This window comes from Cololabis saira, chromosome 17, assembly GCF_033807715.1.
Source record: "Cololabis saira isolate AMF1-May2022 chromosome 17, fColSai1.1, whole genome shotgun sequence".
In the NCBI taxonomy this organism is placed as follows: domain Eukaryota; kingdom Metazoa; phylum Chordata; class Actinopteri; order Beloniformes; family Belonidae; genus Cololabis; species Cololabis saira.
In genome coordinates, this window is record NC_084603.1 from 6394526 (window position 1) to 6410370 (window position 15845).

A 15845-nucleotide genomic window follows, 5' to 3' on the forward strand; every position below is an offset into this window, starting at 1 on the left:
TTTACAAAGCAAAGACAAAGCAAGGCCAGTCAGATATTTGGAGAAACTGCATTTAGTGTCTGTGGGCGCATGTTGGAAGAGAGACGCACGGGATTGGGACGCAGTCGGTCAGCAGCATTCTCTTCCTCCACAGCAATGTAATGGCCAAGCGATTAATTTGTTAAATTACAGTAATTCGTTTCATTCATTAACATTGTTTATATTATGTTATTTATTAGTCTTATTTGAGCCACTCACAACCTACTCTCGTTGCTGTAACCACAATCACATAATTGATGCATGCGCAAAAGGCGAGTTTTGCGGGAGCAGGCGGGAGCGGATGAAAACACTGCAGGAGCGGGCGGGAGCGGAACACACAAGTTGCGGGTGCGGGCGGTAATGGTCAGAAATGCAGCGGGAGTGGGCGGGAGCGGGATGAAAAAAACAGTCCCGCGCAGGGCTCTACTATACACCTCAGATTTGATGTTGCTACTTCTGTCAGCAGTCACGTCATTAAGAAACACCTTTGAACCAATTCCATTGACATCCATGTCATAACACCATGTTTGACACATGATGCGACCTTGTCCTTTTAAATGTGAATCTTTTTAAATGTTTCTGACAAAGTCTTACTTATATGACTTTCCTTTTCTTGAAAGTTAGCATTGTTTTGCACTTTGTTGTAAACCCTCTTACATTAATGAAATGCCAACCTTCTCCAGAGTATTTTTGACTTGTGATGATGTAAAGGGATTTTCTTCAAGTAAAAATAGGATTCTGTGTTTCTCTGCTTTAATTGTTTTCTGTGGGCTTTTAAGCCATTCTATGTATCTATCTATCGTTTTTAGAAAATACCAAACTGTTGATTTAGCCGTACCTAAGGTTTTTATGTTGTTGTTTTTTCAGGCCTAATGATGGCCTCTTTCAATTGCGTTAACTTCATATTGGAAGCTCGAGTCAAACATCTGCCACTTGCCAACTCAGTACCTCATATATCAATGAACTTTTATCTGCTTCTTTTGTCTTAAAGTAATGAGGGAATTGACTGGACTTGGCTAATTCCTTTCTTTCTAGTCAATCATCCAAAGACTTTTGAGGCCCTGATTAAAGAGGTACTTTAGAAATGATAAATGCTGTAACTTTTAAATTAAAGCTGAAAGTCTGAACTTTGATCACGTCTTGATCATTTATTTTAAATCCATTGTGTTGGTGTGTGAAGGCAGAAACAAAAATTCTGATATTGTTTAAATACTGTACCTGTGGGCCTAACTGTACACGGCTGGCCAAAAATAAAGACATAGATTCTCATGTTTTTTAGGACAACCTAAAATGCCATAAATGCCATGGCCATTGAGTGTTTTAATCGTAGCTCAAGGTTGTCTTACAAAACATTAGAATATATGTCTTTGGTTTTGGCCAGGCAATTCTTTTGATTGGAAAGAAAAGAACTGGCGAAGTCCAGCCAATACTCTCATTACTTTAGGACAGAGGAAACAGATACAAGGTCTGGCATTGATATGAGGTACTGAGTTGGCAGTTAGCAGATGTTTGACTCTAGTTTCCAATGTGAAGTCCAAGGAGATCTCAAAGCAAGTGAAAGAGGTCATCAATAAGCTGAAAAAACAACATAAAAACTTATAGCCCAGCAAAAACCAGCTAAATCAACAGTTTACTGGCCACAATTTCTAACAAGGAAAAGTCTAAAGTTATTTTCTTCTAAAGGTTCTTAAAATAAATACTGATTGAAATGCCAGAATATTTTTGGAAATGCTAGTTACTTTTTTTTCTTTTTAAAGTTTTCATAAAATAAACTTGAATCCTGTATTTGCATTGTCATTGTGGAAATTGTGATTTAGTTTAAGGGGAATGAAATCGAATCCCTTTTTTAAGCTGAGTCTAAGACTTTTTAATAAATGGAAAACTTTAGTGTCTCAAAACTGTCCATATGCATTATATAACCACTGCATCACACGCAAGACATTCTTAGGTCTGAACTTAGTCAAGTATGTCACAACCTCCTTACAAATCCTGTACTTTTGAAGTAATTAGCTCTGACATATTTATTTAATTTTCATCTCTTTAGGTCCCTGACGAATGCTGTGCTGTGGCGAAGCAGCTTATGACAACAGGAAATCCTTTTCCTGACGACCATGTGCCCACTGAAGATGAAGCAGCTGAAGGTCTAAACAGACAGCAGCTCAAGAATACCGAGTCTATTGAGTGAGTTTTACAACACTAACAAGACCAGTAGGGGTGGGTATTGGGAAGGACCTCACGATACGATACGCATTGCGATTTCCCGATTATTATATTCTACATAGTTCACCGAAAAATTTAAAAATGCTTTACACATCTTAAAATCCAAGTTGTATATATGTACATCAGATGATAGTGATGGATCTTAAAATCCGAGTTGCACGTTCATCAGATTATAGTGACAATTCATGGGACAAACTGAGTCAAAACAATGTTTTATTATAACTATACAAGCTAAAGTTACAACATATTTGTATATGTTTTTCATATTATTTACATCATATGAAATTAACATTAAATTTAGTATGAGGTTGCTTTAATTATGTGGCAAATGATAATAAACACAAGAAAGATGGGTACTAAAACCAAGGACAGGCACAGTGATCAGTCAGTATAGATATAAATCCATAAATAAATAAACCTCTGTCCATTATTTTTCATTTTTTAAGGACAGGCAATTGTGTTATATAAAAAATAAATTATAAAATGAAATAAAACGTGAAATAAAACCTGAGCTTAGTGCAGGGCCCTCCCAGGGTTGGTAGAGAGTGGCAATGCCCAGGACTGTCACTTAGGTAGGAGCACTGGGTGATATAATGGGGAAAAAAATCGGGGATAAAATTAAAAAAAAAAAAAAAAAAAAAAAAAAATCGATATTCAAATTTTGAATATCGATATTGAATCAGCTGGAAAAGTATTGCGATATATTGCCATATCGATATTTTTGCCCACCCCTAAAGACCAGAGTATCACATCACTGTTAGGTTGAGCTGATGCATTTGTAAACCTCAAAGACTTTTCATCAAGTGAGATTTGTTCCTGTCTTTTTTTTTTTTTTGTTTAACTGATGCAAATACTATTTTTCCTACTTTTTTAGGAAATACAAGCAGATTATTGCTGATCTGCTTCAAGGTCTCAACAACAGGAACATGTAGGTTAATTTAAGTACAATGAATATACTAATATGTACGGTATATTAATAAAGAGCTGTTTGTGACGGATACTTTTCTTTTCCTTTTAAAACATCCCAGGCCTTGGAAGTTCGAGCACATTGCGATTGGCTTCCTGTCTCTGCTGTTGAGAGACGACCACCACCTCCCACCTGCAGCTGTGACATTCTTTGTGAAAAGCCTTAACCATGATTCCCTCTATGTTCGTAAGGTATGACATACATAAGTTAGGAGACATGTAGGAGTATTGCTTTCAGCTGAGCTTTTTCCTGAATATTTGTTTGAAATGTCTCATTTCCTCCATTAGGTGGCAATATCAGCTGTGGCTGGAATCATGAAACAAATAAAGAGGCCACACAAGAAACTCCCTGTCAGCCCCTCCGAGCTTTGTAAGGACAATCATTTTCTCCTGTTGAGTTTTCATATAATTTTCTTGAATATAATTCTAATTACAGTTTGTTATTGCTGTTCTGGATAGGTGGTGAGATGGAGCAAAGTGTGATGATTGCAGGGGACCGTCCAGACAACCAGTGGCTCCAGTATAACAGCAGCAACCTGCCGCGCACACAGCAAGAATGGGATCAGTGTGTGTTTATAGAAAAGACTCACTGGGGATACTACCGCTGGCCAAGGTTCACATCTTATAATGCCTGTATTTCTCTTGGTATTCGTCAAGCAACGCCTTTAATGTTTTTTTTACTTCTCCCAACCATATACTTCAGAAAACTGCTTAAGTATGCACCTGAGAAGGAGCAGCCCAGACAGAACCTAAGCAGAGAGGAAATGACTGAGGTTTGTTCACTCAAAACAATAAATTAAGTTGTGTGAAATCATGCCAAGCATAGCTATTAAATAAGAGCAATTGATTTTGTTTTTCCACACAGCGGGAGCAGATCATCTTTGACCATTTCACAGACTCTGTGTTCATCAACCAGTTCATCGAGTTTCTCTCTCTCGAGGACCGGAAGGGCAAAGACAAGTTCAGCCCTCGCAGGTTCTGTTTGTTCAAGGTGAGATGTCCGTGACCGTAAATTCACATAGGGATGTAAGAATATAGTGAATAATCACAGACTAATGTCGTCCTCTGCTCTCCAGGGATTGTTCCGTAATTTTGGCGATGCCTTTCTGCCTCTGTTGCGGCCACACATGGAACGCCTGGTGGCAGACTCGCACGAGAGCAAGCAACGCTGTGTTGCGGAGATTATCTCTGGTTTGATCAGAGGCTGCAAGCACTGGAGCTTTTCAAAGGTACACATCTGAATAAAAGTGAAGTGATTTAAGTTTCCACATTAATTTAGAAATGTTCTCATTTTTATTGTCTATTAAATCTACTAAGGCCACGTTTGCACGTAGCCGGGTATTCACAAAAACGGATATTTTCCCCTCTCCGTTTTCAAAAATATCCTCGTTTACACGGACTCGCATGAAAACGCTGGTAACGTCATGCCAGCCAATCAGAATCCTGGGAAAAAACATCAACAAATGACACGTGTAACTTCCAGTTAAGGCTGATTTATGGAATCGACGCGCTCGGTCCACACTGAACGCGTTATCGGCCCCACGTTCTACAACGTTCTTTTGATTGACAGCAGAGACTCGCCTTTTAAAAGGCTGATTTATGGTTCCGCGTTACACCAACGCAGACCTTATGGCGTAGGGTACGCGGCGCACTCACCGAACGGTGCGCGTCGCCGCGTACCCTACGCCGTAGGCTACGCCGTCGATTTTACGCGGAACCATAAATCTGCCTTTATTCACCCGCCCGAGAATCGCCTTTTATTCGCCCCACCAACCGCCCGTGCGTTCCTGAAAGAAACTCCTAAAAGAACTCCTAGACAAGGCGGCAGGAAGAAAATAGAAGCAGGTCTAACGTCCGCCCAAAGTGGGGAAAAAAACGAACAAAATAACGGCGTGTGGTGACGCAATCAAACAGCGAACAGCTGGAGTGACCGGCGTGTTCGTGGTGTTAATGCAGCAAACATGTCAGCATGTCAGATCATGTGGGGAAAAAGCAGAGGACACGAGAAATGATCAAATAGGTACCAGATCTTGTTGGATCCGGCACAAATTAAGCCCTAATAAGATTAAGATAAGATTCTTATTATATCTTATTATTTTATCAGAACCTTCCAGCTCCTTGGCGATCTCCCTCCAGCCAGCTGCCACTTTATTGAGGTTCTTGTATTGAAATTACTGTTTCCTACAGCGCTTTCAACTTTTTTTTCAACTTTCAACCGGCATTCAAAGCGAGCGACAGGAAGAAAATAGAAGCAGGGCGTGCGACAAAAGTCCAGCTCAAAACGACGCTGCGTCGTTCGCAACCAGTGTAACAGTGCAAATAAAAAATAAAGCAATGGAACTGTTTTTGACACTGACGCTCGCTCGCGTCGCATGCAGTGTGGACATGGTGACGGAACGAGAGTCTGAGAGAATTTAAAACAGGTAAAATAAAATAAAATATTGACGGTGGCCAAACAAATTGTAAACACAGGTCGCACTCATGACGCTGCTGGTGACGTTTCTGTCGCATAATGTGACGTAAATCTCCGTTTTCCTCCGTTTTCTCTGTTTAGACGCAAACGTGAAGACGGAGTTTTTGAAAATCTCCACTTTGGCCGGAGTTTTCAGAAATTATCGTTTTTGGGGGCTTTGACCTCCGTTTTCGGCCAAACGAACGGCCAAAACGCATGAAAACGCCTCAGTTTTTGCCCCGTGTAAACGGGGCCTAAAAAAATAACCTCAGATGTGGCTTCTAGAGATTTTCATGATTACTATGCGGTGATTGAGGGCCAATTAGTGAATACTTTACTACTCTAGATAGTTGAAATGACTTTTTATAGTACTTAATCCCTATTATTTTTTTTTATTTTTTTTAACCCATTCTCTGACAGGTTGAAAGCCTTTGGGAGCTGTTGTGTCCTTTGCTTCATACAGCCCTGTCCAACATCACAATAGAGACTTATGCAGATTGGGGCACCTGCATCGCTACAGCCTGTGTAAGTTAATTAAAATCTGACATTATCCTGTAACTTATTTATCTGCTTTTCCTAAATGGCTGTTTGTTTCTGACTTCAACAGGAGAGCAGAGATCCACGCAAGCTTCATTGGCTGTTTGAGATGCTAATGGAGTCTCCAGTCAATGGAGAGGGGGGGTCTTTTGTAGATGCCTGGTGAGTGCAGAGGTAACTGCCTTCAGCTGCTGTTTCTGGGGAACCAGGAAAATTGTCAAGATTGTTTTTTTTCCCCTTTTCCTTTCTGTCCAGTCGTCTCTATGTGCTACAGGGGGGTCTAGCCCAGCAGGAGTGGCGCGTACCAGAGCTTTTGCACAGATTGTTGCAGTACCTGGAGCCCAAACTCACTCAGGTGTACAAGAATGTACGAGAACGCATCGGCAGGTGAGGTCTTGTTTTACACTAATAGTGAACATGATTGTATTATTACACTTATTTGTATATTTTTTGTCTCATTAAGTCCTGATTTGGTGTTCTTTCAGCGTGCTCACGTACATCTTCATGATTGATGTCAACTTGCCGTTCACTCAGCCAACTACCTCCCCACGTATCTCAGACTTCACTGAACGAATTCTGTTGCAGCTGAAGCCCTTAACAGAGGGGGATGAGGAAATTCAGAACCACGTGGTTGAGGAAAATGAAGTGGGAGAGCAGGATGAGAGGACTCAAGCAATCAAGTTGCTCAAAACGGGTGGGTTGATCAGGCCTCGTAATTCTGCTCTCAGAAAAGAAATTGAGATTAATCTCTTTATGGCAAACACCCACATTCAGTGCAGTGAAGCATTCTTTAGTTTTGCTGTCTTCAAATGTCTACAGTGCTAAAGTGGCTGATTGCAAGTGCTGGTCGCTCTTTCACCACTGCCGTACCAGAACAATTACGGCTGCTTCCCCTCCTCTTCAAGGTGACAAACTGATCCATTCATTTGTAGTCTTGATCTGCAGCCCTCATCAATTCAAACTATAAACCCGTTCCACTGCCCTTTTATAGTCTATTTCCCTTCTCTTTTCCAGATTGCTCCAGTTGAAAATGATGAGAGTTACGATGAGCTTAAGAAGGATGCAAAGACCTGTCTGTCCCTGATGTCTCAGGGCCTCCTCTACACAGATCAGATCCCCACGGTTCTCAATGTCCTGAAAGAGGTGATTCATTTGAAAGCTTTAAGTTATTGTGAGATGGTTTTTTTTTAATTAACAACAGACCATTGCCTTCTTATCATAAATATTTTTTTAAGATATTAGCATTTTTATTTTCTACACATCTGGTAGAAATATTAACAAATAAAGTTTGACAGGAAAAGCAGAGCAAAATAAGAATGAGAAGTAGAAAAGATATGTACTCATCCAGGGCACAGGTTGTTCCTTTTTATTAAATAAAAGAAAATAAGTGGTGTTGATGTGTGATTGGTCTGTTGTGTTTCAGATTGCCGGCAGCAGCTCCTGGCATGCTCGATACACCGTGCTCACATACCTCCAGATCATGGTTTTTTATAACCTGTTCACATTCATGAGTGACCAGAAAGCAGTGAATGATGTGCGGGCGCTGGTGATAAAACTGCTGGAGGACGAGCAGCTTGAGGTAAAACCAGACGCACATAACCCACAATTTAAAGGTTAAAAATCAATCAAAATGTCAGACCAAGAGTTGAATCATGTAGTGCAGTATAATACCTAACTGGAAGGCAGCTGGTAGACGGACAAAATTACAGCAGTGTGATTATATAACAGTCGCCAAGCTATTGGCCTGTACATGCTTGTTTATGCTAGCAGGCACTTGCACTCGCTCAGCCTCACTGTAGTGATTCAGCACTCTCCTCCTAGACCTGGCTCTCCATTCCCTTCCCTCCCTCCAGTCGTCTTGCTGTTTCTATGGAAACCACTAGCTGCAGTAATCTGTTGCTATGGAGATAATGTTCAAATTGAAGGAGAACAAGGGAGAGGGAAGGAGTAGAGACAAAGAATGTGTGCGTGTATGACGAGGGCTAAGAAGAGCCGGTGGACGCAGTAGTGACTTGTGTAACTCTGTGCCCCATGATGTTCTTGTTGTATTATGTCTTTTATAAAGTCTGTAAAACACTGGAGCTTAGGTATTAATATGGACAGTAACACTTGACTGCCACAAAGGTCAGATTGTGGGATCAGCTTTCAATTTTTGATCTTAAGTTTTAATCAATGGTATGACCCGTGTTTCCAGATAAAATATTACTAATTTATTTCACTGAATTATTAATATATTACCATATTTCAATATCAATGAAACATAGTATGTCAACAATGAAATTATTTTTAAATGAAGTGCTTGTGATGGATAAGTTTCATGGAGCCAAGAAGGGCATGTCACTTCCACTAAGTGACACTAAGTATTTCTTTTGGATTTTGAAACGCTCAAGGTTTGTCTAATGCAAATGTTTATTACTTTCGTGGATTGCATGCAAGTGTGCAGCAAATAGACTGAAGGTTGTTAATTTGCTACCTTGAGGGTGTGCAGACATTTTCCATATTAAAATGATTAGCAACAAGTGGAAAAGCGAACTGGAGTTTGTTTTAAGTGTACTAAGACTGTAGGTGTGAAAGTGTTCGCCAAGTGTTGAGCATAGTGATGCACCGAAATAACATTTTTTGGCCGAAAACGAAAATAATAATAAACACTTGGCCGAATACAGAATAATACCGAACAATGGTTCTTCGCAGTTTTTCATTTATTTTGCCAATTTTTTCACCATTGCATAAATCAAATAAATGTGCAGTGAAATACCCGCTCACAGCAAGAAGGTCCTGGGTTCGATTCCCGCCGGGGGACGCTGTGGGTGCTGAAGTGCGTGTTAGTTCTCCCATGACTTCGGCGCCCACACCATGGGTGGGGTTGGCGAAAGGATCTTTCTGTGTGGAGTTTGCATGTTCTCCCCGTGTTCCCTTGGGTAGCTAATGGGAGCTACCCTCACAAAAACATGCAGCAGTCCTGGGCTATACATGCCCCCTCTGGCCAACCGGGGCGCCAGATGGGGTGGGGAGGATCCGGCCGGAATAACGTGATCCTTCCACGCGCTACGTCCGGCCGGAGAAACCCCACCCTGTCTGGTGAAAAGAAGCGGCCTGCTCACTCCTCAGGTTAAGGAGGAGACCTGAGCTCAGTGCAGGGCCCTCCCGGGGTTGGTAGAGGATGGCAATGCCCAGGACTGTAGGTTAGGTAGGAGCACGGGGTGGTAAAAATGGGAAAAAAACCGGGATAAAAATATTAAAAAAAAAAAAAAAAAAAAATTTGTCTATTTTTTTCTCCTGTTCAAATCCAATTAATCGGGCCACGGGGTGGGGCTGATCTCCGCAATTTGAAGCCTTGTATAATAATTGTGAAAATCTGGGTTATTTTCTTGGAGGATCTCGTCAAACATATCAGACAGTGAGGGTTCGTGCACCGCATCGGTAGTACGGGCCCTTTTCTCTGCGCTCTCTCTCCACGATCTCCTGCGCTGTGCGTCCCGTGACCGTTTCCATCACCAAGCGGCTTTCCCAAATCCAACTCAGCCAGGATCATTTCTCGTGTCCTCTGCTTTTTCCCCACATCCAAGTAATGAGCTGACATGTTTGCTGCATTTAACACGGCTCGCCCCTCACTCCACGCTGTTCGCTGTTTGATTGTGTAATCTAAACATGCTGTTATTAATTGTTCGTTTTTTCCCCCACTTATTCCACCAAACACCGAGAGTGTTTTTTTGCTATTTTCGGCCGAACAATTTCGGTTACCGAACATTCGGTGCATCACTAGTTGAGCACTTGAGGTCCTGAAGTCACCTGAATTAATTTCTTAAAAGAAATATTTGTCCATCTACTGCTACTCTGGGTCATGCAACACTGTGTTGAACTTCATATCTCCTTCTCTTCCTTTTACCTAGGTACGAGAAATGGCGGCCACTACACTCAGTGGTTTCCTTCAGTGCAATTTTCTGTCCATGGACGCCCCCATGCAGGCACATTTTGAGGCTCTCTGCAAAACTCGCTTGCCTAAGAAGAGGAAAAGGGAGCTCGGTTCTGTCGTGGACACCATACCCTCTGCTGGTAAGGAACTACAAACTACTAATTATTTATTAAACTACTCAAAAAACAAAGGATGGTACACATACTGTACAGTTTAATTCAATTCTTTGTCCTATGTGTTTGCAGACCTGGTACGCCGCCATGCCGGTGTGCTCGGGTTGAGTGCTTGTATTCTCTCCAGCCCATATGACGTCCCCACCTGGATGCCCCAGCTACTGATGGACCTGAGTGCTCACCTCAATGACACACAACCCATTGAAGTACGTATTATTGCCTGTTGATTATCCTGTGTAGTTGATTGTCTGGAAATAAGCATCATTCCTGTCATCTTCCTCTAGATGACTGTAAAGAAAACGCTGTCAAACTTCAGACGGACTCACCATGACAACTGGCAACAACATAAGCAGCAGTTCACTGACGATCAGCTGCTGGTCCTCACTGACCTGCTGGTCTCCCCTTGTTACTATGCCTAAAAACCTGGTAAATTATGTACTTATGTTTCAACGCAAGTTTAAAAACATTTGCAAGAAAATTGAAAGAGTTTAATTGCTGGATACCAGTCATTTCCTGAATGGAAATCATAAAACTGCTTTAAGGCATAGTTTTAGTGCCTAGACAGATTCTTTAACCATCTTATTACATTTGTTTTTGTTTCTCTTCCTTCAGTTCTGGACAACCCCAGACTGCAGACACCAGCTTACACTGTGGAGGAGATTCCAGTTCCTGACTGATGGAAAAACCCAGCATCCTTAGACCTGAAAGAAGAGAAATGGCACGCTAAATTGTTGCTGTCAGAAGGATTGAAATGTTGTGTATTTATGTATTTAGCTCATTAACATTTCTACTATACTTAATATTTAAGGATCAATCATGGCAGGAAAGAATGACCTGCAGTTTGTAACATTACTGTACAGATTTTTGTTTTATTTCATTTTGTTTTTCCTTTTCTTCTTGGCTTGTTTGTATGCATGTACACGGGTTTGTGTGTGTGCGTGCGTGTGTGTGTGTGCGCCCTTTTATGGGATGCTTGAAGACATCTGTTGGTGTCCCACACTTTTCTCAGGATTTTTCCTAAGTATCCATCTTGAACCAATGCAATGTTCAAAGCAGGACATACCCTTTACCATTTTCCAGCAGTGAAGTCACAAACCACACAGAATGGTCTCAAGAGGTTAGGCCTATACTTGCAACACACAATGTTTGTGTGGCTTTTTGATCTATATATGATAATATGCATCATGTATGTGTATGTCATGGTATAGCAAATATGCACAAACTCAAATATTTATTTACTTTTTTGAAGTGCTGAGTTTTTATTTTCTCCTGTAGTGTGCGTCTACGATCATGTAGATAACTTAGCAATTGAGCCTGTGTTCATCTACATCTCTTGTGCAAAGAAGAGGAGAGTGTGAGCTCCCCGGTCCCGTGCTGCGTGATGACCCGAGCACAGGTGGATCACTGTCATGCTTCAATACAGGACAGAAAAAGAGAGAAGCCAAATTACTTGTTCATAATTGACAAGTTTCCTTCTTACCGTTAAATTTCACTCTCTTGGAACCCGCTGAGATGATACTGAATTACTTATGTCTTGTGTATGTTTCCCCAGATGACTTGAAACCAGTCTTAGCATCAAAGCATTTAGTACCTCACACCTAGTGTAGTGCCAAAGCTGCTTTTATTTTCTCTTTTAGACATTTTGTTTGCTTGTTCAGAGATTACAATAAATTGTTTGTTACAGAAACACAATTTGAGATTTTTTCTTTCACATTTATATCAATTAGTAAGTTATGTTCACTATTAATCTAGTCAGTACTCGAGTTGAGGGGGGATGGCATCCCCCCTGAAATCACCTGAAAAATAACCTTTTTGACAATTTTCACTTGCAAATCTGCCGGTGGGACAAGATTTATCTTCGCATTACAAGCAAAAAAATCTTGTTCCACTGGCAGTGGCATTTTTCTACTTATTTCAACTGAAAATCTACTTGAAACAGGTGAAAATTGTTGTTTTTTCCAGTGACGAGTCTTGTTTTAAGTGTAATAAGATTTTTTTTACTCTTTTTTTTTTTACTTTTTTACTTTAATCAGCACAAATTATCTGTCCCCATATGATAAAATCCACCATCCCCCCTGATTTTTTTGTACAACTCTATTACTGAATCTAGTTGAATGGACATGATCTTGTATTAATAATATTATTATTGTGGAGCTCCGAATCGCCACTCTGTCGCCTAGCAACCGTCGCTTAGTTGCTGATTAAGGACAGCAGTAAAAAAGCGAGACGAAAAAGGGTTTTTTTTTGTGAATAAAATGACTGGAAACAGCGCGTTTTAGTCCTTTTTAAATTGTTTGGAGGAAGGGAGGAGGGGGGTACTGCAGTATAACGTGAAAATGTGGTGCCGCTTGATTTGATGTAGCGCCATAGAGAAACATCTCGGAGGTGGCTTCTCCTTTCTTTTTTTTTTGTCGTTCGTATAATCGTCAGTGGGAAGCGGTAAGATGAGTTTTTACAGATGGTCCGCTTGAACGCAGTGCCTATATGCTCATGCTCAGATACGTAGACAGTGACTTCATAAACCTGAATTATGGTACTGCGTTAAATCGACTCAGAGCCTACGCCGTAGGGATACGGCGTAGGGTACGCGGCGACGCACAACGTACGGTGCGCGTCGACGCGTACCCTACGCCGTAGGTTCTGCGTCGGTGTAACGCGGAACCATAAATCAGCCTGTTCCTGATCGTGTTTCTCTGCACGTCCAGCGTCCGTCGCTCTGCTGCGAGCCTGAATGCATCACTCGCTGCCATCCACTTGTCCTGCTTCCTTATATCTCTGCGGATATGTAACGAAACTTTATATACACTAATGCGTGTGCCCATCAGTGGATGATTGGCTGCTGTCGACGTTTTCTTTTTTTTTTTTTTTTTTTTTTTTTTAATTATTACTATTTTTGTTGTAATTGTTCCCCATAGCGGCGCTGCGTTCACTTGCAGTGCCATCGTGCTGCTTTAAAATGAAGACTGGCTGTAATCAAATGATGACGATGGACACACGATCTATTACAGGTGACATGATCTATTTTCTTATTGTTGGTGGAGACTGTTTCATTAATTAAGATGCAGGGTGAAATGATGTGAATGGGTTTTCTATATTTCAGCTTGCTGCTGCTGTGTTTGGGGGGGGGGGGGGGTACAAGGATGTAATTACCCATATTCAACCAGCCTTTTGTAGTAGCTGTTGTCTACCATGTCGGCCAATCTGTATTACAGTGAATTGTTAGATGATTGTGTATTCTTCCCTTTGATCGATATTGAATATGATCATCTGCACAATAACACACACAATAACATCTCTTTGTATCCTTTGCAGCACACGACCAAGGTGGCAGCAGACTCTGTGATCATCATGTGCTCCCTCCATGCAGAGGAATAATGCTAAACCTGATGACAGTGGGATCCGTATAAATGACCAGCAACACAATGAACACCAGCGTTTTGCCATCAGACCTGGTGGATGTGCCAAGACAGCACACCTTCAACGGCACACCTGGCGCGCACACGCCTTCAGGTTGGGCCGTGATCCACACCGCTACTCTGACCTTTTGCTCCCTCCTCCTCATCTTCATCTTCTTCCTGGGCTCTTACGGCAATCTCGTGGTGTTCCTGTCTTTTTTCGACCCGGCATTTCGCAAGTTCCGCACCAACTTTGACTTTATGATCCTCAACCTCTCGTTCTGCGACCTGTTCATTTGCTGCGTGACCGCTCCCATGTTTGCTCTGGTTCTCTTCCTGGATGCAGGTGGAGGGGACGGCGTCTCCAAGAGTTTCTGCTTCGCCTTCCACTTGACCAGCTCGGGCTTCATCATCATGTCCCTGGAGACGGTAGCCGTTATTGCTTTACACAGGTTGCGCATGGTTTTGGGGCAGCAGCCCAACCGCACCGCCTCCTTTCCCTGCACCCTGGCCCTCACTGCCCTTCTGTGGACGTCCAGCTTCACCATGGCCGCTCTCCTTACCATGCGAGCCTACCCACGAAGAGATGGACCCTGTTTGCCGCATTTTGGCCTGGGAAATGGACAGGCCAGAGTTGTGTTGTACGTCTACCTGGCAGACTTTGCTTTTTGCGTTGCTGTGGTATCTGTCTCCTACGTAATGATTGCTCAGACTCTGAGAAAAAATGCACAAGTCAGGAAGTGTCCCATTGTCAGTGTAGATGCCACATGTCCACATCCGCCGCCTCCTCTCCTTGCAGCCGGGTTTGAGAGCATGCAGTGTGCTGTTCAAGGCCCTTCTCTGTACCGCAACCAGACTTACAACAAACTCCAGAATGTACAGACACACTCTTACGTCACCAGGACCAACCAGCCTGTGGTTCCTGGAGCGGCCCAGGGGGCCACATGCTGTCAGATCGTCTCTTCTGTCAACTTGGCAACAGCTAAAGACTCTAAGGCAGTGGTGACCTGTGTTGTTATTGTGTTCTCCGTGCTGTTTTGCTGCTTGCCAATGGGGTTTTCGTTGGCGCAGGACGTTTTGTCTCCTAAAAGTACTTTTGGACACTATCAGTTTGAACTGTGCGGCTTTGTGCTCATTTTTCTCAAATCGGGCATTAATCCATTTGTGTACTCGCGCAACAGCGCAGGCCTCCGCCGCCGTGTGCTGTGCTGCGTTCAGTGGGCTGCACTGGGCTTTCTATGTTTCAAACAAAAGACTCGCCTGCATGCAATGGGGAAGGGGAGCCTGGAAGTCAATCGCAATAAATCTTCCCACCATGAGACCAACTCTGCATACGTGTTGTCACCTAAGCCGCAGAGGAGGCTGGTGGACCAGGCGTGTGGGCCCAGCCACTCCAAGGAGTGTGGTGGGAGTCCCAGGGTTCCAGGTGTGCGCAAACCTCGCCTCCCAAGTACCTCTACGCCGATCAATACCCGCATTGAGCCCTACTACAGTATATACAACAGCAGTCCCTCCGCGGGGCCCAGCTCTCCCACCAGCCTGCAGCCCGTCAGCTCTCAGACGTTTGCCTTTGCCAAATCTTACGTAGCCATGCACTACCACACTCACCAAGACGCACTGCAAGACTTTGACAGCACATCAGCACACCAGATTCCCATTCCCTCCGTCTAATCGGAGAACAAAAAGACTTGAGCAGCATTGTGTTGTTAAATTCATGCAAATGAAAACAGACATTTTTAATGTTTTTGAAAATCAGTACTAACCTCTTGTTTTCTCCATTAGATATAAATGCTATCGAGAATTATAAGCTTGGTTGTTGTAATAATTAAGTTGCTCTTTTTGTGTGTCCGCTCAAAAAACTTACTCTTTTACTGATTTTATTTCTCTTATGGATAGTTTCACATAAATCTCCCCTATTGTGTGCAGGCTTGTGCCACTATAACCCCCAATTATGGAGGTTTCCTCTGCCTGCCTCCCCTCCAGCTGACGTTTCGGAGCACTGACACCTGCTTTTACTTCGTCAGACAGCCATGTGCGCCTCACATGGCTGTCAGTGGAATGTGGTTGCACTTCAATGGACTTTTGCTTGTTAAGAAAAATGTATTTGTGAGCATCATGCATTTTTAAACACAATAAATGTATCCTAAACACAGAGAACAGCACCATCTAGT

General features: G+C 42.5%; 2 protein-coding genes across 4 annotated transcripts in view; both read left to right on the forward strand.

Moving 5' to 3' along the window:
- The window catches only part of psme4a (proteasome activator subunit 4a), a 34791-nt gene extending 22820 nt beyond the window's left edge, over positions 1 to 11971 (forward strand). For all 3 annotated transcript variants that reach the window (XM_061746022.1, XM_061746023.1, XM_061746024.1), the window contains 19 exons: positions 2063 to 2199; positions 3113 to 3166; positions 3267 to 3396; positions 3493 to 3574; positions 3664 to 3817; positions 3908 to 3977; positions 4070 to 4195; positions 4281 to 4433; positions 6077 to 6181; positions 6264 to 6355; positions 6449 to 6580; positions 6679 to 6887; positions 7013 to 7098; positions 7208 to 7336; positions 7617 to 7772; positions 10084 to 10246; positions 10352 to 10485; positions 10564 to 10705; positions 10892 to 11971. In XM_061746022.1, coding sequence (XP_061602006.1) covers positions 2063 to 2199; positions 3113 to 3166; positions 3267 to 3396; positions 3493 to 3574; positions 3664 to 3817; positions 3908 to 3977; positions 4070 to 4195; positions 4281 to 4433; positions 6077 to 6181; positions 6264 to 6355; positions 6449 to 6580; positions 6679 to 6887; positions 7013 to 7098; positions 7208 to 7336; positions 7617 to 7772; positions 10084 to 10246; positions 10352 to 10485; positions 10564 to 10698 — 2247 coding nt within the window. In that variant the 3' untranslated portion in view covers positions 10699 to 10705; positions 10892 to 11971. The remainder of the gene's footprint in view (positions 1 to 2062; positions 2200 to 3112; positions 3167 to 3266; positions 3397 to 3492; positions 3575 to 3663; positions 3818 to 3907; positions 3978 to 4069; positions 4196 to 4280; positions 4434 to 6076; positions 6182 to 6263; positions 6356 to 6448; positions 6581 to 6678; positions 6888 to 7012; positions 7099 to 7207; positions 7337 to 7616; positions 7773 to 10083; positions 10247 to 10351; positions 10486 to 10563; positions 10706 to 10891) is intronic.
- A 1016-nt stretch (positions 11972 to 12987) lies between these two features.
- Positions 12988 to 15822, forward strand: gpr75 (G protein-coupled receptor 75). The gene is made up of 2 exons (XM_061745246.1): positions 12988 to 13287; positions 13592 to 15822. The coding sequence occupies exon 2, from the start codon at positions 13687 to 13689 to the stop codon at positions 15343 to 15345; it is 1659 nt and encodes a 552-aa protein (XP_061601230.1). The 5' UTR covers positions 12988 to 13287; positions 13592 to 13686; the 3' UTR covers positions 15346 to 15822.
- The last annotated feature ends 23 nt before the right edge of the window (positions 15823 to 15845 follow it).

Excerpts from the sequence above, each read along its gene's own strand:
- gpr75 (XM_061745246.1), top strand. The coding sequence starts at position 13,687 with ATGACCAGCAACACAATGAACACCAGCGTTTTGCCATCAGACCTGGTG.